The 23,811-nt window shown below is 38.0% G+C and overlaps 4 protein-coding genes and 1 long non-coding RNA gene across 6 annotated transcripts in view; 2 read left to right on the top strand and 3 right to left on the bottom strand.

Moving 5' to 3' along the window:
- Positions 1-868: 868 nt before the first annotated feature.
- On the bottom strand, positions 869-3,256 carry RpL35A (ribosomal protein L35A). Of its 2 annotated transcripts, XM_089732972.1 has the most exons (4): positions 2,864-3,256; positions 2,409-2,632; positions 1,638-1,868; positions 869-990 (listed from the first exon to the last, which is right to left on the bottom strand). In XM_089732972.1, the coding sequence occupies exons 2-4, from the start codon at positions 2,628-2,630 to the stop codon at positions 967-969; spliced, it is 477 nt and encodes a 158-aa protein (XP_089589098.1). In that variant the 5' UTR covers positions 2,631-2,632; positions 2,864-3,256; the 3' UTR covers positions 869-966. The 2 variants fall into 2 exon arrangements, with proteins under 2 accessions (XP_089589098.1, XP_089589097.1); XM_089732971.1 differs by lacking the exon at positions 869-990 and having other exon boundaries at positions 1,578-1,868.
- A 274-nt stretch (positions 3,257-3,530) lies between these two features.
- P58IPK (dnaJ homolog subfamily C member P58IPK) lies at positions 3,531-10,521 on the top strand. Its single transcript, XM_028182682.2, has 11 exons — positions 3,531-3,793; positions 3,878-3,988; positions 4,108-4,202; positions 4,281-4,385; positions 6,147-6,347; positions 6,650-6,775; positions 6,849-7,073; positions 8,015-8,132; positions 8,221-8,353; positions 8,448-8,577; positions 9,142-10,521. The coding sequence occupies exons 1-11, from the start codon at positions 3,715-3,717 to the stop codon at positions 9,286-9,288; spliced, it is 1,470 nt and encodes a 489-aa protein (XP_028038483.2). The 5' UTR covers positions 3,531-3,714; the 3' UTR covers positions 9,289-10,521.
- A 14-nt stretch (positions 10,522-10,535) lies between these two features.
- On the bottom strand, positions 10,536-17,743 carry LOC114249207 (uncharacterized). The gene is made up of 6 exons (XM_028182683.2): positions 17,588-17,743; positions 14,672-14,834; positions 13,497-13,720; positions 11,948-12,194; positions 11,483-11,665; positions 10,536-11,240 (listed from the first exon to the last, which is right to left on the bottom strand). Exons 2-6 carry the CDS (start codon positions 14,832-14,834, stop codon positions 10,921-10,923), a joined length of 1,137 nt encoding a protein of 378 aa, XP_028038484.2. The 5' UTR covers positions 17,588-17,743; the 3' UTR covers positions 10,536-10,920.
- LOC149501557 (uncharacterized) lies at positions 14,812-15,414 on the top strand. The gene is made up of 2 exons (XR_016324197.1): positions 14,812-14,941; positions 15,170-15,414. It is a non-coding gene; the product is annotated as an uncharacterized LOC149501557 (long non-coding RNA).
- Positions 17,744-19,867: 2,124 nt separating the features above from the next.
- LOC114249205 (protocadherin Fat 4-like Cad96Ca) overlaps positions 19,868-23,811 on the bottom strand; it is a 34,364-nt gene continuing 30,420 nt past the window's right edge. Inside the window, exons 16-17 of the mRNA XM_089732853.1 lie at positions 23,465-23,674; positions 19,868-23,027 (exon numbers count right to left, since the gene is read on the bottom strand). Coding sequence (XP_089588979.1) covers positions 21,960-23,027; positions 23,465-23,674 — 1,278 coding nt within the window. The 3' untranslated portion in view covers positions 19,868-21,959. The remainder of the gene's footprint in view (positions 23,028-23,464; positions 23,675-23,811) is intronic.

The raw sequence follows: 23,811 nt of genomic DNA, 5'->3' as shown, positions 1-23,811 counted from the left end.
TAGGCGGGCTGATGCATGAGTTAGGTTGCACGACGAACCCCATACCGAGTTCGACGTGTATGGTTACCGGGTTCCTAAACCGGCTCCTAGTGTTAGAGCTGAAGGCGTCTAATGCAAGAGTTAAGTAGTTGTTTCGGAACACCTTGAGAGCCCATTGTTTGTATTAAATCTAATACGAGATTCTATTCCCTAGAAAACCTGAAATCGTCACCCCAGTTACAAGTATTATATTTCGCAATTTTAAATGTAACAATTCTAAAACCGTCCCAGGAATTTTCTTTATCTTCAGAAACTCAAAGTTGACGACTATAGATGTATATTTTTTTATTGCGTAGATGGGTGGCTGTGCTCACGACCCAACTGGTGGGAGTGGTTACCAGAGCTCATATACATCTACAACGTAAATGACGCCGCCCACCTTGACATATGAATTCTAAGGTCTCAGTATAGTTACAACGGCTGCCCCACCCTTCAAACTGTGCGTGATTTTATTCCTTCACCGTGGAACTCAATCGTGAACATTTTTTGAGTACGTATTTCATTAGAAAATTTTGGTACCCGCCTGCGGGATTCGAATACCGGTGAGACTAACAAAGCAATGATATGCAATCCCAACCCTCGGACATCTAATCGAGGTCGCAATGAATTGCATTACAATGATGTGATAGTGGAAAATATACCCGCGTCTTTGATATATTACATAGTAGTTTCTATCTTTCGCGGTTATCTACATTTGTTCCCAGCCCGGTCCCGCCAGTGCCAACTATGCAGCCAATGTACGGAACTACACTATCACTTTTTTCTATTCATATACTGAATATATATTTATGTAGATAGCACAATGCTATGTGAAGCGCTTAAGATTACCTTTTTTAAAGAAGATCTTTATTTAATTGAGAATTTAAAGAAACACAATTGGTTTTTTTTTTGGGTTTTATTCTTATTCTTATAATTAGCAGAAGGTTCTTAGATCCTGGAAGGATACAGCATCTGTAACAAAGATATATTTTTAATAACTTGTTAATAACAGAACGATCACTGCCATATTGAGATAATAAAGTCAGTCAAATACTATGTCCACATAATAACATATTTCAGGTTTCAAATGTCACAAACCATCATTTGTAAGCAATGTATCAAATCTAGACTATCTTGCAGCACACATTGCAGATAATTGTCTATGTGAGATGTTTACTTAAACAATTAAGCAAATATTCATTACATTAACTGGTAAAAACCTTCATACATACTGACAAGTTTTTTTTATTGCTTTCATAGGCAGATGAGCATGCGGCATACCTGATGGTGGTTACCGCTGTTTAAGAACATCAACAGTTCCAACGGCAGAGCCAAACCAATGCCTACCACTGTGAACCACTCTGAATCTAATATTTAAAAAATCCTTCTTACAACTGTCTTAACAATTATGAAAACAATGAAAAATTAAGCTACTAATCAGTCATACTGATCTAAGTGTTCCTCCATCACATAGATGGAAATTGATTTTTATTTTTAAATTTATTTCTCATTTGATTGTTTCTATTTAGGGATAAAATATTTGAATTACTTTAGTTTCACAACATAGAACAGATTTAGTTGAAGCACATGGAAATGTAAATGATCTGAAAGATAATCACCACTCGTATTCTGTGTCCCATAGCCTGGGCAGGGAGGTTAGACTTGAATTTGGCTCGGACACTGCCAGAGTTGCCATGTGGGCGGGTCACCTTGCCCCAGATAGCACGCAGCTTGGTTTTTTTGCCACGGGGACCTCCGGGAATTGGTGTCCTCTTCTTAGCTCTATACACATAGACGCAATGCTTGCCAGCATAAAAGACTGCATCATTACGGTCTTTTGCTCCTTCAACCTGAAATTTATATGCTGTTGTTAGAAACTATAGTAGAAGACTGCACTTTTGAAGTAACATTAAGAGAGTCAGTGTGAAGTTTTATCCACATGGTGAATTCAGGTTTCAAATGTCATTACCATCATTTAGATGTAAGAATAAACATATTGATTTAGTCATTAGTGACAGAAACAATATTTTCCTAAACAAAAAATTGAAATATTGAATATAAATTGAATTTTCAGTTTTTTTTTTATTTTTTGCTTGGTTGAACATTGTTTACTGGCACAAAATAACTACAGTAATAATAAAAACTAAGACATATTAAAGTATATTTACTAGTTTACTAATTAAACCCAGTCTGTTTATGTTTATAGGTATAGAGGTACTACTAGTAACTATACAATGTATATATGGTTTAAAAATGTCTTTAAATCTGCTTTATTTCTGTTTCCCTAAAAGTTCGTATTTAAACTTACTGAATGAATAGGTGTCACTATTTGTTTTAAGTTGTTTACACCTTATTTTATGATTTATAAATTTATTAACCTAACTGCATACCTTGAGGAGAGCGGTGTTCTCGTGCTGGTTGCGTAGACCACGCTTATATCCTGTGAATACGGCCTTTGCGTACAGCCTGCCGTGGCGGGGCTTTGATGCTTTGCGAAGGACCTTTGTGGGCTCCACAGGAGCTGCTGGAGCAGCCTTGGCCACTTTTTCTTTGGGTGCCTTAGTTTTAGGCGTTTTCGCCTTAGGCGCAGTGGACGGCGCAGCGTCTGCCATTCCTAAAACGTCATTATCATTAATAAATAATAAGCGAACACCAGCTCGTTACTCTTTAGAGGTTATGTTGACATTCAATATCTATATCACAAGTTATCTCCACACTAAAACACAATCCTTCATTTTTCATAACGAAATTAAATTTAGTTGTCATGTTAATTCATAAAAAAACACATATTTTAATGATTACTTGCAAATTTTACTAAATAAATGTAAACTAAGAATAAACTAACCGAACTTATTTTACTATAAATCTGAAAGAAAGGAAACGATGTTGCCACTTATTAATTGCATGTAGCTAGTTGACCAAAGAGTTTTTAAATATTTTACCAATTTGAAAAGCAAATGAAATGAAACCCAAAAGGCAAAGCTAACACCTTGGCTGTTGCGGATTATGAAAAATTTGGAATGAAGTAGGTTTCTTTAAAATTGATTCTAAGATAATATTGAATAAGGCAAAACAAAATGAAATAGTGTCTCAGCATAAAACGAGAAGTAATGGTTTGATTTACAAAATGTAAAACACAGACGTGCTAGATAGACTCGTGATCATCTTGCGAGACTTCTTTTAGAGCCCTTCATGAAGGTGTGGAGTCGTGGAACTATCTATCGTGAACTATCCACTATCGGCACCGTCAAATGTTTGCTGGACTTCTTCAAGGCTCCATTCTATTAGGAAGAGATCACTGAAAAAGTCTTCGTAAATAACCATCATTCTATTGAGACTTTATTTCATCTCATTCCGTTTCATTTCATTTTATACCAATTGATTAAAGTATCACACTAATCAACTTCGTCTCATTTCGCTTCATCATTTTTCATTTAACAGAAAATGAGATGAAATAAGACCTGACTTGAAAGTCTATTTACCAGTTGATAAAACCTTAAAAAAATTAGACTGATAGCTCGATTAGACAATGAATTGCTGTCATATTTCATTAAGTGATTTGGACCAATCAGAACAAAACACGAAAAGAGACGAACGAAAGATGGATCGTGGGTCTGTCAAATAATAATTTTGTATTGAAAACAGTTTCATTGTGAATTAGCAAGAAGAAGTGTTGTTATTAATTTAAGGTTTATAATGGACTACTTGGCGAGTATCAGCTGGAATAAAGTCACTCCCTGCCTTGTGTTTTTAATCTTTGAAGTTGTTTTAGAATGTAGGTTAAAAAATACGGATTTGAAACTATTTTATTAATGATTATACTGTATGAAACTTTGTATTTTAAAACGTGGACGTGCAGTTTCAGAGTGCGCGACGCAGGCGGAGGTCAATAAGCATCTGGAGTTGGGTAGAGACTTCTTGGCTCGAGGACAACTCTCTGATGCTTTGACTCATTATCACGCAGCTGTCGGTGAGTGCTTCAGGCTTAATCTTGATAGGGATTCAAGGTCACAAGCTCATATCAAACCGCTAGTTACAATCTAAGTAAAATGTTTTTAACATTTACTAAAATGTGTTTTTTTTTTGTAGAAGGAGATCCACACAACTATCTTACATACTTCAAGAGAGGTACAGTGTATTATGCCCTTGGAAAAGCAAAATTCGCACTTCAAGACTTTTCAAAGGTATATGACAACCTCATTTGTATATTTTGCAAGTGTTTTTTTGAATTTATGCTATAGCAATAAATGTTTATTTTCTAGGTGCTAGAGCTGAAATCTGACTTCACATCAGCGAGACTACAGCGAGCTAATGTCTACCTCAAATTAGCACAATACACTGACGCCAAAAATGATTATTTAGAAGTCGTAAGTATATTTTATTTCTAAGATGGGTAAACAAGTTCATGGCCCACCCAACGTGTAAGGACTCAGTAGGGTTGCTAAAACATCACTATGTAAATACTATTAGAAACTTTTTCATTTCAATACTGTGAAAATTATCACTAGATAACAGTATAGGGCAGCCTAAATACTGTAATACAATCTTCAAACATAATATAATTTTTGATTTATTAGGCACACAATACACATTACAAGCTAAAAAAAAACCACAATAAATAACAACAATTAAAAAATCTGGCTTGTAACATAAGCCATATGCGTGCATTATCATAATAACATTATCAATACATTAATTTAATTGTGTGTGGTGAATCATTATTGGTAAGTCTTATCTGTTCTTTTTCTAAAATGAATATGTTTTGTTACAACAAAAGACAGTTATTTTAACAATCTATCAGTCTAATAGGGCCTTGAGTGCATCCTGAATAAGTAGTCATAGTTATTGTTTTTGATATCAATAAGAACAAAGGAAATGTCTTTGTAAAAACTTACAATGTGAATTGGAAAACTCTTATTAGTATAATTTTATTTTTTAGATGTATAGATATTGAATATTATAAAATAAAAATATAAAATGTTAAATTGGGCATATTTATAAAAAATACAGATTACAGATGTGTGAAAATACAATTAATTGCCATGTCTACTGCTGGACCATTCATGTATCACACAGTGTAGAATGTGAGCCACATACATTACAAATTTTATGAGTATTTCTGAAATCCCAAAAAAAAGTGAAAAAGTGAGTTTCTAGAAATATTATTTCTATAATATGCTGTCACATATTATGTTGAATTTTTTTTATAAATGTATGATAAGAAGAATCATGATTATTGAATAATCAATTTCTCTAAAAAAAATTACCTTATTACTATCTTTTGAAATATTGTTGTCAGCTTTTTTTAATGGCTAAAAAGGCAGGCATACAGACAACCTATACCAACTGCATGGGTTCTATTTAAACTTCATGTAGACATTTTATAGTGCTCAGGAGAGTATGGAGGGGAGAGAATTTCTTGTTCTTTTGCTGCATTCTTAGCATAGCGGTCATGGTCATCATGTTCACAATGATGAGTTTTACAACCCGTTTTGCAATGCCAAAAACTATCTGGAAATACATTTTAAATGTAGCAGGTAGTAACCATACAATGTAGTAAAAATCAATGTAGTGTAGTGTAGTGTAGTTGAATGATAAAAAGAGATGATAAGATGAACTTGAAAAACTCCTAATGAAACATAATAATATGGTACAAAATCAAATACAAAATAAAATTTCTTCTGCTGTTTGATTAGATATATAATATTTAATATATTATATAATATTTAATTCGAGTATGTAGTTAATTGGCATTGTTAATTCTATCTATAATTGAAACCTAAAACAAATTAAATCAGATCTAAGATCTAACTAATAGACTATATTTATTAACCAGGCATGTTACTGTGGCTCAAAAATGCTATTAAGAATTTTTTTCATAAATATCTTACTAAGTATTAGACTCGTCACTATAATTGACCTGTGCAGCTGGGTACTAAAGTAGAAAATGTTGTTACATTATTAGCCATAAGACATATAACACTTTGTTTTAATTTAATGTAAAATTTGATTTGATTTTTAGAGATCCTCAGAATAATGCATCTGAACCCTTAATTTAATACCCTGTTTGTTCCCTACAGGTATAAAGCTTATGTATTCACTATTAAACATATTCAATTAATTTGTAGACATATGCGGATCCATACAATGAAGAAGCAATCAATCAGTACCACAGGATAGACGAGTACATAGAGGATCTGCGGCTGGTGGAGGCGTACTACCGCGGGGGAGACCACCGCGCCGCCGTGGAGCTGGCCACCCGCCTGCTCGACGTGTCCCCCTGGAGCGCACACTTGCGGCAGCTGCGGGCTGAGTCCTACGTGGCCTTGGTAACCATCTATTTGTCAAATATTTACCCTTCATGTCGAACTGAGGCAGACTGTTGAATATTACAACAACTAATCTCTTTCCTAAACCAAACTTCTGTCCTGAGAGGAAAAGCATCATAGAAATTGCTGTTTGTGGGTAAACCCTCCATCTTTTTATTTAATTTAAAATCATTATAATGAATTGTCACCCAAAATATATGATTAAAAGTATCGAAGAAATAACACTTAAAAATACTTGATGTTACAATATTTCATAAAAATGATATTAAAGATTCATAGTGTTTTTGTAATTTCGTTTTCAGAATGATTTATTTTCGGCCGTGTCAGACATAAGATCAGTAAATAGATTACAGCAAGACTCTACTGATGGATATTACCGGCTTGCTACCTTGTTGTACAAATTGGGACATGTCAGTGACGCGCTCAAAGTGAGTATCTTTCGTTAAATCTGTTCAATTTAATTAACTGTAAACAGTCATATTAACTTTTCAACTTTCCCAGGAAATCAGAGAATGTCTAAAATTAGATCCGGAGCACAAGAAATGTTTTCCGTTTTACAAGAAGGTGAAAAAAGTGGACAAACTTCTCCAGGAGTGTGAAGACAAGAGTTCAGCGAGAGATTTTGCAGGATGCATGAAGAGTGCTTCCGCTGTCCTGCTCGTAGAGACAGAAGTCACTCTGGTGATCTTCGAGGCCCGGAGGTGGCTCTGCTCTTGTGCGGTGAAGGTATGAACACATTCGATCTTAGGTTTTTATGTATATTTTTTTTTGTCATTCTTTTTAAATAAAACTTGTGTAGTATGATGATAAATTTGAAGAGCATTTGTTTAAAAAAAAAAAAAGTTCACCATCTCACAAGCTTAGTTTCGCTCGCGTGAGCTCAACTCAGTTGCTGCACCTATTTCAATGAGCGACACGACTCACACACCACAACTGCAGGGCTGTGCTCAGCCTCACCGACTGACTACTTATCATCTGGGGGACTTTTACATACATTCTTTTCTATTCTATTTCTTACTGGTGGTAGGACCTCTTGTGAGTCCACACGGATAGGTACCACCACCCCGCCTATTTTTGCCGTGAAGCAGTAATGCGTTGCGGTTTGAAGGCTGGGGCAGCCGTTGTAACTATACTGAAACTTTAGAACTTGTATCGTAAGGTGGGTGGCGCGTCTATGTTGTAGATGTCTATGGGCTCCAGTAAGCACTTAATATCAGGTGGGCTGTGAGCTCGTCCACCCATTTAAAAAATAAAATAAAAACATTCCTTTGAATATCCACGGCGCAAACTATCAGTATGACATCACAGGATAACAAATCAAATTGGAATCAATTTAGTTACACGGCCAATACATTTTAATTAAAGAATCAAAATACATCCAGAGCTACAATCTTATGAGATGAATCACTACATAGTATAAAACAAAGTTGCTTTCTCTGCCCTTATGTATGCTTAAATCTTTGAAAACTACGCAACGGATTTTGATGTGATTTTTTTTAATAGATAGTCATTGAAGTGGAATGTTTATATGTATAATGACATCCATGTGGAGAAATCAATAATAAATTACATTTTTCGAAGCGAAGCGAGGGCGGGTTGCGGTAGTAAAGAATATTTTCAGGCATATTTTATAAGTAATAGTATTCCAACACGTTTTGACTGCACAGGAGGAGCTGTACTCGGAGGCGCTGGGGCACTGCAGCAGCGCGCTGGAGCTGCGACGCGACGCGAGACTGCTCTGCGACCGCGCCGACGCGCTGCTCGGGCTAGAGATGTACGACGACGGTACGTGCCCCCCCGCACTCCCCCCCACCTCCCCCACGCTCCCCCCACCGCCCCCCCACACACATCTACAGCGCCGCTCCTGTTACAGCTATCCGCGCGTACAAGGAGGCCTTGGAGTTAGATGAAGGGTTTCAGCGAGCGAAGGAAGGCCTCAGCCGAGCGCAGAAACTGCAGAAACAATCCGAACAAAGAGATTATTACAAAATCCTGGGCGTCAAGAGGTAACGTTCGCTTCACTCGCGCACACCGCCCGTTGCAGTGGTGGTGCTAGTAGTAGTAGTAGTACTGGTAGTGACGCGAGCCCTCGCTCCGCAGGACGGCGACGAAACAAGAGATCATCAAGGCGTACAGGAAGGCGGCGCAGAAGTGGCACCCGGACAGCTACCACGGGGACGAGAAGAAGTTGGCCGAGAAGAAGTTCATCGACATCGCCGCCGCTAAAGAGGTTTGTGTCCCCTCGCACCAGCAGCTCTGTCCGCCCGACACTGTACAGGCGAACCCCCTCATTTTATATCATCTATTTAATTTTTTATTACTTAGACGGGTGAACGAGCTCACGACCCACCTGATGTTAAGTGGTTACTGGAGCCCATAGACATCTACAACGTAAATGCCACCACCTATTTCGAGACATTAATTCTAAGTCTCAATTTTAACAATACAACGGCTGCTGCCCCGCCCTTCAAACCGGAACGCATTACAGCTTCAGGACAGAAATAGGCAGGGTGGTGGTACATACCCGCGCGGACTCACAAGACATCCTACCAGTACTTACGCAAATTATAATTTTGCGGATTTGATTTTTATTACACGACCTTCACCGTGGAAGTCAATCGCTAACATTTGTTGAGTACGTATTTCATTGAAAAAATTGGTACCCGCCTGCGGGACTCGAACACCGGTGCATCGCTAGATACGAATGCACCGGACGTCTTATTCTTTGGCCACGACGACTTGAAATGCACTGCGATGAGATCTGAGTGTGTAGTACCGAGGGTCGGTCCCGCAGGTGCTGACGGACCCCGAGAAGCGCGCGCAGTTCGACGGCGGCTCGGACCCGCTGGACCCCGACGCGCAGCGACACGACGCCTTCCACTCGCCCTTCCACCACTTCCAGCACGGCAGCCCCTTCCAGTTCAAGTTCCACTTCAACTAACCTCACGACCGGCTCATTCTCGCATTTAACTGTCGCGCCGTGGACCACGCACACGCGCGCCCAGAACTTACAAAAATAATATTGTAAATAATTTAACTCAATAAATTGTAAATATTTAAAGACATTGAATAGACGAGGAAGCCAGAAAACTAGTCTAAGTTCGTTATTAAATGTTTTATAAACAAATCGCAAATATGTTTCTCTGCCCACCCCGCGCCGGAGTCGCCCGCGCGAGTTGACGTCACGCCGGGGGCTGCACGAGGAGACCCGGTAACAATAGCGATGTCTTAATATCTTTTGAAAGATTAGATCAAAATATACTACATTAATTTATTTTATTTGTATTCTTGCTATTTTATTTCTCTACAGATTTTTTACTTGCCATACTAAAATTTAAAACTTGATTCATCACGTTAGCGACAAAAGCAAAAACACGTTTTGCTGTAAACAATAAAGCTGATATTAGTTTAATAAAAAGTCACTTTATGATTCTGTGAAATGATTTGTTTTCTACAATAATGTTTTGGTTCGTGAGTGCAAGAAGCCGGAGCGCCGTTTCATTAGCTTATTGAACTGTTTTTTCTCTTGGTGGTTAAAACACCCCTAATAATATTACATACTAATATTACTCATATTAAAAAGGATCATTTTAACATTAGTAATATTTGTATCGTTTGAACATTAACTATTGGATTGTTGGCTTGTATTCAAATTACTAATGCGTTCGATAGAGATCCGGCTGTTGAGTAAAGCTCAAATGTACTGCACAATGAATAAGACAATTGAATATAATTAAAAAAAACTATTTATTGTTAAAGTACAAATAATCTGCGACTGATATATAACAATAAGTCTATTTATAACTATTAATGTATAAAAACTTATGTTTTTAAGGCTTTTGCCTACTATTGCAATTACAAAAAATTCAGTCCTCGATCTGCCCGTCCCGCCCCGTCCCGCCCCGTCCCGCCCCGTCCCGCCACGCCCTGCCCCGCCACGTCCCGCTCCGCCGCGCCGCGCCGTCGCGGTTTGCGGAGTCGTTAACAGTGCGGGGCGCTCGGTGTAGCTGGACATTTTCGCCGCTTGTGTTTCGATTACTTACTTTATACGATACTTCTGCAGTTTAGTCAGTTTCTGTGTTTTTTATTTAGTAATAATTTATTTTTGTTGTGACTTATATATTATACCCTGTAATTTTGTAAATATTCAAAGATATAAATAAGTTAGCATAAACGATTTGGTGTTTTAATTTAATCCTAATTTTAGAAAACATATTGCTCTATACATCGACTCCGTTTGCTTTGAGCGATCCTCCTTCAGTCAAGGAGACGACTTCCACCCACCCACTTTACCATATACTACGATCACTTACAATGTAATTAGAACCAATAGGTATATCTATCTACATGTGTTGACAATGACTAATGTACGCATCTGCTTGACGTTTCGCTTGCGAGATAAGCTGGAACTAACATTTAATGAACTAACTTATACAAGCTTAAATAAATGTGCAGTGTGTGTTGGTTTGTGCGTGCGAGCGTGAAGTTCTGCTCGGTTGCACAAATAGTCACTATTAATTATGTAAGTGAACAAGTGCACGGCTGGGACGCGATGCAAGTAGCATCAGTTGCATCACGGGTCTTCTCCACTAATCAAAATTCTAGATTTCCTCTTAACTTCTTTCAATTTCTTGGCGACTCTTTCTATTTCATTCCCCAACTTGTCATTATCTTCTTCCTTTTCGCAAACATATCTGTGTCTCAGAGCGCAGTCCTGTCCGCGGTACAGGTAGGAGTGGAGAGCCGGGTCGTGCACCAGCGCCAAGCACCGACCCTCGCCCGCGATGCTGTGCGAGCTGCTCGTGTTTGTATTGTTGGATGACACCGGCTTGGCGGAGTGGGACCAGATCCACAGAAGACCTGGATTCAGACCTCCCGTCCAATAATCTGCACCTGAAGTCGATAGAAAATACTTGAATTTAAAATGGTTCTCTAAGCTTTATACTTACGAGTTAACGCTAGCGATACTTTAGCAAGTGGCTTATAGCATACTTGACGTATCACATTATCCAACATTATTAAAATACATTGTTAAGAGAACGCTGACTATGAGTGTGCCTGCAAAATATTTAGCACACGAAGCAGACAATAAATTAGAAAAACATAAGCTCTAATGCAAATATAATTGGACGCACCCTTCAGTCTGCTATCCGAGAGCAAGTTGGCAAACAAATGCCGCTTCTCGTCGTCCGCGTCGAGCTCCAACAAGTTGCCTTTCAGTTTCCGACACGCGTAGTTGGCATTCTTCCAGTTGATCGCGTCTGTAGAGAAGTAATAGCAGCCGCTTCCGACGCGAGTGAAGTTACTGACGCAGGGCTCTGCATTGTAATGTTTCGTAATTTGATAGAGGTTGGTACTTGATCGTTATAACATAAGACGGAACATTTGTACGCGTGGTAGTGAAAGTTATTGAAATAATAAATTTGGTGTCCTTAGTAAATTGTCATACATGTCAAACATTTATCTTTTTCGTTGCTCTTTTTTCAATAGGTAATAGGAAATAATTGAAGAAATTCAATTTTTCCCGTGTAAGTACTCAGTTACATTCAGTTTTCTACGTAACAAATGTTTAAAATTCTTCAAAAGAAAAGGTTTCTTACCCGGCTTCACATCAGTTCCAGCCAAAACGAAATGGACGTTTTCTTCCATTTTTCGCAACCGTTTCTCCATTAAGTCCACTCGATAAACCAATTTCTCTATAGCGGTTAGCAAATATAGATCGGTTTCCGAAACTTGCTTCTGTGGTTTGCTCGGTTTGGTCTCGTCCACCCGGTCGACTAATCCTCCAGGAGCGTATGGCTGCTGCGGAGTGTGAACTGGGATTGGCTGATTCGGTGATGGAGGCGGCTGATGAAACAAATATGAGAATATTAGGCTGTAAGACATCGGCAACAATGAATGTATGTATTTCATAACGCTCTTAATACTATGGGTACATGAAAAATGGTAATTAAGTCGTCGTGGCCTAAGGGATAAGACGTCCGGTGCATTCGTGTTGAGCGATGCACCGGTGTTCGAATTCCAGGCGGGTACCAATTTTTCTAATGAAATACGTACTCAACAAATGTTCACGATTGACTTCTACGGGGAAGGATCCATTCCATCGTGTAATAAAAATCAAACTCGCAAATTTTAATTTGCGTAATTACTGATGGTAGGACCTCTTGTGAGTTCGCATGGGTAGGTACCACCACCCTGTCTATTTCTACCGTGAAGCAGTAATGCGTTTCGGTTTGAAGGGTGGGGCAGCCGTTGTAACTATACTTGAGACCTTAGAATTTATATCTCAAGGTGGGTGGTGTATATACGTCGTAGATATATATGGGCTCCAGTAACCACTTAACACCAGGTGGGCTGTGAGCTCGTCCACCCATCTAAGAAATAAAAAAAAGCGGCCATCGCCATTTTGAAATTATACTTTTCTATACATTTAAATTCATCTATAGGTATATTATCACCGTAGTGAGTATTATTTGTAAAAGACTAGGATCTTACTACTACTAGCTTAAAGCAGTTACTATCTCGTCTGGATTTATAACTATTAGTCTGACGTTCGTCTTTAATAAAATAATCTAAGATGGAAAAGAAGAATAGAGTAAAGAGAATAGCCTGATTTTTTCTATCTATTTGTTTCTCTATCTCCTATCTTCAGTACTGGTGAGTATAGCGTTGTGTAGTACTAGTACTAACCGGTAGAGACTGACAATGCTGCCTACTTCTACCACGAAGCAAGCAAGTCTTCCGTTTGTATACGGCGTGAGGTCAATAGTCTAATGCATATATTAGCGACTTTGACTACTTCATATCGATTTTGGTCTTTGTGTGTGGGCCCGGGTAACCACTCAGAGCCAACCGGAGCATGAGCTCGTCTACTTACCCGCACTTTTTTTATGATTGAAAGATTACTGGTGGCCCGAACGCCTTTCCAGTTTCACCAGGACAGGTACTTACTTACCCGCACTGAAATTTACTGCAAAATTATAACTTTGGATCTAATTGATTCGACGTGCTTCATTTCTGTCACTAAGTGTAGGCCCCGATTAGTTACGATGTATTTGCTTGTGAGTTCGTTGGTTCAGTACACATTTTTTTTTCATAATGGTTAATCTTTTGTTTTTTTAGTAGAAACAGACTTTTCGTGTAACTTACATAGCTAGGTTTAAATTTATCTTTATATGGATTTGGTGGACGATTAACAATCTTCCCAGGTCCCGGTGGCGGTGGTGGACTGGCCTGCCACTCATTGTAGTGCGAGGGGTGCGGCAGATGCTGAGTAGTGGGATACAAGCGGGGAGGCGGTGGTGGTGGCGGCATGAGGTCTATCCGGTCAGATACGTAGTAACCGTGGGCAGGGGGCAACGCCATTATGCGGCCTGGAAAATAGTAAAACATTCTTTACTTTTTCTACTCAATATTAAGCTAATTAAATACATTACAAAATTAGTTTTCTTTAAAACTACTTGACCCGGCAGACTTCGTAGTGCCTTAATCGATAAATAAAAGACCTAAACTTTTGTATAAAATAAACTTAAAACAAAGAAAAGGAATCCGTCCGACGAGGGACACATCAAAGGAAAAACAAAATTATTATTTTTATTTAATTCCGAGCATTTTCATATTTTTCTACCTTTTAAACCTTCTCAGGACTTCCACAAATAATTCACGACCAAAATTAGCTAATTCGGTCCAGCCGTTTTAGCGAGTTTTAGCGAGACTAACAAACAGCAATTCATTTTTATAGTATACTAGCGACCCGCCCTCGCTTCGCTTCAGAAACATTAAAACACACATGAAACCAAAAAAATAAAATAAAATAAAAAGTAAAAAAAAGTAGCCTATGTTCATCAGGGACAATGTCGGCTTCTAATGGAAAAATAATTTTTCAAATCGGTCCAGTAGTTTCGGAGCCTATTCGAAACAAACAAACAAACAAATCTTTCCTCTTTATAATATTAAGTATAGATATAGATATAGGTGTTATTATGTATATTTTTTAGAAGAGTTATAAGTCTGTTAAATTATCAGTTAAGTTAAATGACGACGCTTGCAGCTGAAAGTAAGTATTGTACATTTTGACGAAGCATGTTGCTGATAACTTTATTTCTGTAATCTGACGAAGCATGTTGCGGATAATAACATGTACTTTTAGGTTAGGAATTGTGTTCTTTTTTTTTTATAATAAATAATTATATAGGTATAGTTAAATCCTTAGTAGATAATTGTGACAATGTTCTTTAACATAAAGCATAATTTTGGGTAGATTCTTCAAGCTCTTTTCTATTGAAGTTTAGATTTTGCTTAAGATTATTTTAACGAACGAATACCTTGTCTTGTATGTTGTGGAGTTGCAGAGACGGCCCACTCTTCGAGCAGACTGCCCCATAGTCCGTGTTCCGTGATGCACGTGTCTTCTGAAAGCGTGCTGTTGTCACTACTCGCCTGCGTCGTCAAGAGGAATGCCACCACGAGTTGGATTAAATATTGCATCTGAAATGAGTTAGATAGAAATAAAATATAATATTGTGCTCATACTCCTTCTTCGGTAGAGTATCTCAATGGGAAACTCACTTAAAGCAATTGCGTTGTACAACGAAGTAAGTAGTCAACATATTTGTAGGCAGCGGCTTGGCTCTGCCCCTGGCATTGCTGAAGTCCATGGGCGACGGTAACCACTCACCATCAGGTGGGCTGTATGCCCGTCCGCCTACAAAGGCAATAAAAAAAAAACTATTGTTTTAGATTATTTAATACTGTATTATTCAATGCAGACTATTATTTAATAGTATGTAGTTTAAAAGAAAATCGCTGATTTGTTTCAACAGTTCTTCTGGCTCTTCACTATCCGGTTTTGAACTTAACTCTCCTACCTGTTTCCCGCGGGCTATGTCATTTTTCAAACGACGTCTAAAAATATTTCTAAGGCAGCGGCTCGGCTATGGATAACCGTTGCCGAAGTACTACTACCGGTAGTAATAGCAAGCAGGATCCTCTACTATTCGTACCTATTCTGTTCTTACCGCAAAGCAAACATACATTTGTATTAATTCAAATATATACCTATTTAGTATGTAGCTTTTTATTATTAGATATTAATTAAACTACTATTTTCCTTGGCCATCCTACCATACTTTGGTACCTACTTCAACCACCTTAACCTACATTCTGTTTCACAACAAAACGAACTACGATGTTAGTCACGTAGTTATTACGAGACGGATCGTATTCGTGACGTAATTGACTCGTAATATACCGGTCGCCGGTGAAAGCGACAAGGATGCCTGACGCAGATCCGCCAGAGACCAGTGGAAAGTTCAGATTTTAATCTTCATTCGTGTGATTTTATGAATCGCAGGTTTGGTTATAAACTGTTAGTAATGCTCATAAATTGTTTCGTTTATTGTTATTATTTTAAGTACCATTACGTATTCCATTTTCTCAATCCAGTGCAGACTCACGCAATTCTGCTTTCCATAATATTAAGAAAGTAGTGTTTTTTTATTTATTGCTTAGATGGGTAGCAGCTCACAGCCCACCTGATGTTAAGCGGTTACTCGAGCCCATAGACATCCACAACGTAAATGCGCCACCCACCTTAAGATATAAGTTCTAAGGTCTCAGTATAGTTACAATGACTGCCCCACCCTTCAAACCGAAACGCATTACTGCTTCACGGCAGAAATAGGCGCGGGTAGCGCAGACTCACAAGAGGTCCTACCATCAGTAATTCGCAAATGAAAATTTACGGGTTTGATTTTTTTTACACGATGTTATTCCTTCACCGTGCAAGTCAATTGAGAACATTTCATTAGAAAAATTGGTACCCGCCTGGAATTCGAACACACCCGAATGCACCGGATGTTTTATCCTTTAGGCCACGACGACCTCAAAAGACGACTTCAAGTGTAGAGCTACAATTACTAATACGCGAAAAGGTTGTTCATGCTACTTTGCTGGAAGTGCACTTTCGACTTGGAAAGTACTTATTATGGTTATGTTATTAACGGGATGTGTGTTTATGATGAACAGACTATGATCTCAAGGGGCTGATAGTACCGGAACGTCCAGTGTTGGCAAATAACAAAATAGCTGTTTCAATAGTGAACCTAGAACACACTAAATGAAGTGGTATTGATCAGCCCACAAGCCTTGCAATTATAGCTCTACAATATTTTATTTCATATGCATTAAAACCCAGCAGATACCCACGTCCAGAGATCTTGTGAGGATATAAATCTATAAAGTTGAAGTCTCATCTGTTAAGTCATTCGCACAGGCAACCAGTATACCCTGTCACTAGCACGAAGTGATCAGATATTATTTATGAACAATATTTTCTAACTTTAGTAGGTACCTACATTTAAGTGTATATTACGCAAGGTTCGTTGAATCACTGTGTATCCTCATTCGTAAGGATATGTTCATGGGTCCACGTCGGATGTCTGGTAATTTCGTTTCTCATCATTTCACAATTGTGACGTAATCAAACTCTATATTGACAATTCTTCATCATTGCTTGTTCAGATTATTTTGTGATTCATTAAACGTGATATACGGAGTGAGGTTTTCATGCTGACCAAATAACAGCCACAGACTAGCTCAGAGTGAACAAAAGACAAAATTGCCTACTAAGCTAAGCATAGAAACATGACATTGTCGTTCCAATAAGTTCATCTTCCGAGTAGTGCGTGACTTTACTAATGTCACGTTGCTGCCATAAAGAGTATGTTGATAAGATTTAATTATAAGAATTTGTTGTACGAACGTGAACACCACCACAAATCTTGAGATACAAAATACCGGTTCGCTCATTCTTGTCAGTGGAAGGCGTGATTGTTTGAGGCGGCAATATTGGATAGGAAATCAACACCTTTAATACAAATGCACGACTGGTACTAGCTATTGGTATAGTATGGTATGGTACTAATGGTATTAACTTCTTTATTTTATTCTATACATAGCACTATTTGTGTCGTAAAACAGTCAGCTTTGTTCGCATGTCTCGAAGTGGGATCTCTCAAGGATTCACGTTATTATGTCTATGAGTTTTGGTAAGCACTAAATACCAGGAGGATCAGTTCATCAGCTAACCTATCATATGTATATCATAAATCTCACCGTCTACGTTTATGTATGAGGTTGAAGTCATAAATGGCTGACTATTGTTCAGTTTTACTCTTTTGAATATTACAATACTAACAGCATTTAATTATTTACTTAAATAAAGTAAAAGAAAAACTTACGTTCCAAATAAAGTTTAACACATTAAAAATTATGAAATGAATAAAAGAAAATATATAAGGCGTTTAAATACACTTGAAAACATAAGGTTCCCAGCAATGTACACTTTCGACTCGATTGAGTTTGAATGCGCGACTGAGTCGACTTCCACTGTTTGTTACTCGCACTCACTGTTACTCGGAAGAGAAATTATTAACAACATTATGGATATGTTACAAGATTCAGACACATGCGATCAATTATTAGTTTACAGGTAATAGTAGCGTAAAGGCCCTGACTTTATTACCTGTGAAGCATTCCAAATTGGTACTAGAAAAATCCGAATGTGACTGTCAATTGAAATAAAAAAAATATGGGTTTTTTTATGACATTTTGCGCCCTTTATAATAATCTGATTCTGAACTGATAACTTGTTATTGATTTTGTACACACTGCCCTATTATAAAAATGTGAGGTGAATATATAACAACGGTTCTCGAACTCACACCTCTTTTTTCACCTCACTAAAGTTTCCGTCACGGAGCTCTAAGAGTTTCCAGTTAACTGACGCACTATTATGTAATTATTTAACAGCGCTATAACGTATTTTTAATGGCTTAGAAAAAGTTTTGCACCAAACAAATGAGTGGTGGTTAATTAGCGATAGTTAGCGATACGTGAGAATAGATGCAGAAATATATTTTAATGTCAATGTCTTTTAGAGTTAGCTAACTTTCACTTCTTCGTATGTAAATATTTTTTATATAAACATACATGATACGTTTTATATGCTTTATATTATCTTCATGTGTGTAGGAATATATTACGCATATGTACAAACTGATGTGAAGCGTGTTGGGCTTATGAAAATATTTGATACTGGCGACCCGCCCTCGCTTCGCTTCGGAAACATAAAATTTTATTATTGATAGCGGAGTCCCGCGATGTAACCCGCTACTATTGTAGTACCGCGGGTGACGCCGCGAGGCGAAGCTAGTCTTTGAAAAAGTAGCCTAAGTTACTCCTTATATCATCAGCTACCTGTCAGTGAAAGTCTCGTCAAAATCGGTCCAGCGGTTCCAGATATTAGCCAGAACAAACAGACATACAGACAAAAATTTAAAAAAAATGTTATTTTGGTGTATATACCGTATATACATTCATATGCACGAAGTAAAAAGCGGTTATTTCAATATTACAAACAGACACTCCAATTTTATTTATATGTATAGATAGAGATTAAGTTTCTACCGGAGAGGGCAGTCAACGGGGAACTACAAACTTCCTTGCCTCTATCTCCTGAACTTTGTACATACTGGGTGAAGTGTTGCCAGAGCTTACGGGTCGCTAATACGGTTAGATCTATTTCTACCGTGAAAGAGGCACGCGTTTTGGTTTGAAGGAGGGTAAACTATTGTTATTGACTTGAAATTTCAAGTTCAAGAAAGGTTACGTCGGTAAATAATAAAATTAAAAGAATTGTAAGCTCAGCTACCAATCTATTTGGAGAAAACCATAAGGTCAGTAACCTTACCACTATGAAGACTCTTAACTGCAACTAGTAAGCGTTCGCAACTCATGCGTACAAGTCAATCTTAACCTGAAAAATAAAATATAATAAATGCTTCGCAGAATCTACCACCGGATCGGAACGTGACCCACTGAGAAGATCCGGCGAGAGTAACTAAGGCTATTCTCCACTAAATATTTATTCAAGTTACCGACACATATCATAGCCGCTCCTGCATCAGTGCCGCAGTGTCGCAGTCTCGCAGTACGTTGTGCAACAACTTTCGACACAAGGTCGAGAGCGACGCGCGGTCAATGACTAGTCAATGGCGTTGACATGTCATAACTTTTATTTTTGTTATTTCCATTTCTTTTCCGCGCAAATAAAATTTGGCAACAATAATTTAGAGGAAGATAAAAAGTATATACTCGTAAAATGAAATGTCACAGGTATTTGTAACAATCAAATGTATGTAGTTATAATAAAATTCATTTGTAATTAGAATGAATTGTCAGTCATAGTACGTAAGTTATGTTTCAAATGTCCAGTATTATTAAATATCAACTTTATAGCAGAGAGCTAAGTGATTTATAAAAAAATATGTTATTATGTGTAGTAGTTTTTGTTGCAGCGCTGTCTGTGTTCATATGCTTGCTTAGATTAGCTTAGTTTAGCTTCTCACATGATAACACAATTACTATCTTTGGTGACAATTATATTTAACTTCGAATAAAATTCCAGATGGATATTGCAATTTTGTTGTCAATCTGAAGTACAAAGAATAAAATATATAACAAATCATTTATTAAAACAGTACATAACATTGTTGCTTTAACTAGATAAGGTTAAAAACTAATAAAGAATACTAACAAACTAGCAAACATAAATTAGTTCAAAACATTTCTTATATATTTATGTATTATAATTCTAGCGTTAGACAATATCGACACGAAAATTAAAGATAAGAGGTAAAATCGTTAACTTTCGTTAATTAATGTTTTATTAAATTGAATCTATTGTTGACATCAATTACAAACGTGCTAACCACAGGATTCATAATGTTCAAGGACACTAGTTGTTCGATGTAATACAACCGAACATCTTTTTTTTTTATTGCCCTTTTAGGCAGACGAGCATACGGCCCACCTGATGGTGAGTGGTGACCGTCGCCCATGGACTTCAGCAATGCCAGGGGCAGAGCCAAGCCGCTGCCTACAAAGCAAGCAATAACGCACACTGCACGTTTATATTAAAGTTGCATTTGAACAGGGACATAATTAAGTCGTTCAACAACCTGGCTCCACGGAAATCGGGTGCAATCGTCGCGACCGTAACATATTTTAACGATAACATTTAAAATTAATCTTTGACATTTATAACACAGAATATTTGTACGTGATTGTGTGTATTAAGGTGAGTTAACAAAATCCAGACTTATCATTAATAAACAAATAGTGCATGCATCGTCGCTTTGTGCGCGCACACTAGTTGAAAAATTCTTACGATGCGCTATAAATTTGGAATTGCTTTATAGTAGAAAAGAGACGATTTCATTATGTTTGTCGGGTGCAAGAGGGTATCTCTTAAAGTCAATCGGAAATTATATTCATTCACTAAATCTAGTGTTCGTCAAATACTATAAGTATTTTCCTTTTTCATTGATAACACAAAGTTCATTATAAAAAGGACTAAAAATCGGTTGGTAAATAGAAGAGGAAATCAGCTAAACTTTTTTGCCTTTATCTTGATTTCTTTTCAATAACAGTGCTGAAATAAGAGTTAATGTTATCGTTATGCTATTACGCTTACGCCAATAGCGCAAATTATGTATATTTGCAATTAAAACTCCCCCACCTTATATTTTGCATTTAGCACGTTTGTCTTCTAGATCTGTATTATTGTACATACTAAACTTATCTCATTTCACTGTTAACTTTGTATTCTTCATAACTTAAGACAACCTAATTTACCATCATATATAGATAACACTATGTATTAATTCTCGTAACTTAAGTTTTTAACTTACGCTGTTATAAATATTTGGTATACTGCACCTATTTAAAATTTGGGTAGGTCTCAGTAGAAAGGTAAGGTACATAATTATAAATCCCATTATCGTTATCATACGTATGTATGTATATGTATAATTTAGGCATTTCATTTACAATTTTCTTTCACTATAATTTGTCGCTTTTCATGAGGATAAAAGTGATTTATTAGTAGTCACTTACTTTTAGATATAATTTTGATTTTATATGAAATTACCGAAACCCGTGACGCCACCACCAAGTGTATATTATAATAGTATAATATATAACATGTAAATGTTTTTAAATAAGCCTTGCGTATTCTAATCTATGACTATTTCATTTGGTAATTAAACACATTATCAACTCATTAACTAATCAGACTGGCATCATAAAGCATGCCGTTAAATTAAAAGTAAGATAAGTATTCCGCCTGCGTAAGGGGTGTATATCGGGTTGATTCATGAGAACTAATGCTTATTTGTCGATAGGTTCTATTCGGCAGTGCTCAGTAACCAGAGGATCGTAATTAGACAGTAGTCATCATATTTGTAGGGAAACGAAATTTAGTTTCGTGAACTCCAACTTCTTAAGTTAAGAAGTCTTTGTATTTAATAAAGTCATGAGCAGCGAGCGATCCCATACTAATGCACCCTACACCTGAAGGTATAACAACGCATGGCTCAGAACACAAAGATAGCTTAATTCGATTCTTGTACATGCGTTTTGTGTCTTGCCACCGAAATTACTTTTAGCTAGGTCGATGGACAACTGTACAAATTATCAAATTACGATTTATATATTTCTTTGGATCTATAGTTCTTGGTAAAGTTTGGAAGTAAAGAAGTTGAGTTTATATTATATCATCTGGAATCTCGGATCTAATCCAGTTCTAGTGAAAACAGCGGGTCTGACATGATGTTTGTGCAGTTTCCTAGGGTTTATAGTCGCGTAGGCAGGAGGCGGGTCGTGGTACATCATGCCCAGGACCGGACCGGCCACGTCGTACAGTATTGGGGCGATGGGTTTGCTGTACCCTGTGTCGTGGGGGACGATGGGAACACTCCCATAAGATTTCTCGATTGGAAAATAATCTACAGAATTAGGTGCTGTTTTAGGTTTTGATAATTCTATTTTATCCATTGACGAATTGTTGTGGCTCGGACTAGAAATAAGTGGCGTTGATTTATTACTATTTGATTGAGTTCCATTTGTAGGCCTACTTTTAGAGGAGAGTGTACTACTGCTACTGGTGGGTGCAAATTTATAAATAACTTTGTTGCTGTGGACCATAGAATCGTTAGAGCTTTTATTATTTTCTTCTAATGCAAAATGAACGTTGTGGCTGTTTGTTCTAGGTTTGGTTTTGATTTTTTCTTCAACTTCATATCTTGCTTTTAATGAGCTCTTTGTGACAGTAGGAAGGCTTTCTGCCATAGCATAGTCTTTTGATTTCAAAATATGTGTAGTTTCTGAAAGAATTCCTTTTCTAATAATTTCACCACTATTTGCATTCCCATTATGGGATGGCAAAGCGTATGACGTCACGGGCTTACATTCACTATCAGAAAGTTTCCTCTGATTATAATTCTGTAATGGGAAGCAATAATTTATAGCTTCAATTGGATTACAATATTCTTTACTTAAACTAGTTTGATTATCGTCTGCAAAATCGGTATTAACAATCTTTGTAAGCTTAACATTGTCAGTCAAGTTATGGTTCGTTAAATATTTCATTGGCAGTGGATACATTGGCATGATGTTGGCTTTCAAATACTCGTCCAAGATGAGGTTGTTGTTTGTATCAGATATTTCATTATCGTCATTGTTTGTCAGATCAGATCGTGGGTTCAGAAGTACACGGTGAGGTTCATGTGCTCGGCGACCGCGCGGTTGGTCGCGTCGTGCACCGGACTCTCTGCGTCGCTGCTCTGGAACAATCGGCTCTTTTAAACGGATCTAAACGAATTACCTCTGCTTATTTGCTTTAAGTTTCAGTGCATTTTAATTCTGAGTATTTAAGTGTGATTAGCTACAAGTAAAATGTAGTGCACCACAGTTAATTCAAAGGCTGACAATTTTTTTTTTATTGCTTAGATTGGTGGACGAGCTCACAGCCCACCTGGTGTTAAGTGGTTACTGGAGCCCATAGACGTCTACAACGTTAATGCGCAACCCACCTTAAGATAAGTTCTAAGGTCTCAGTATAGTTACAACGGCTGCCCCACCCTTCAAATCGAAACGCGTAACTGCTTCACGGCAGAAATAGGCGGAGTGGTGGTACTTACCCGTGCGGACTCACAAGAGGTCCTACCACCAGTGAAATTTTAAAATAATATTCATGAGGGTGTATCAGGAGGTACCTGTTTGTTGTGGTCGTCCCAGGCGAGCGCCTTGAGCGTGGCGGGGATGGTGTGCGCGGGCCACGCCACGCCGGAGCGCGCGCCGCCGCCGCCGCGCAGGTGGTCGCTCATGGCGCACTCGCCGCCCGCCGGCGCCGCCCTGCCGCCGCCCGCCGGCGCCGCCCTGCCGCCGCCCGCCGGCGCCACCCCCCCGCCGCCCCCCCTCCGCGCCTCCCCGCTCCTCGAACCTGCTTGTCATAAGACAGTTGCGGTGAAATAACCCACAGACACAGCCCACTGAGTTTCTCGCTGGATCTTCTCAGTGGGTCGCGTTTCCGATCCGATGGTAGATTCTGCGAAGCACTGCT

Source organism: Bombyx mandarina, chromosome 15 (genome assembly GCF_030267445.1).
Source record: "Bombyx mandarina strain Sakado chromosome 15, ASM3026744v2".
NCBI lineage: Eukaryota > Metazoa > Arthropoda > Insecta > Lepidoptera > Bombycidae > Bombyx > Bombyx mandarina.
This window is presented reverse-complemented; position numbering and strand designations above follow the sequence as displayed.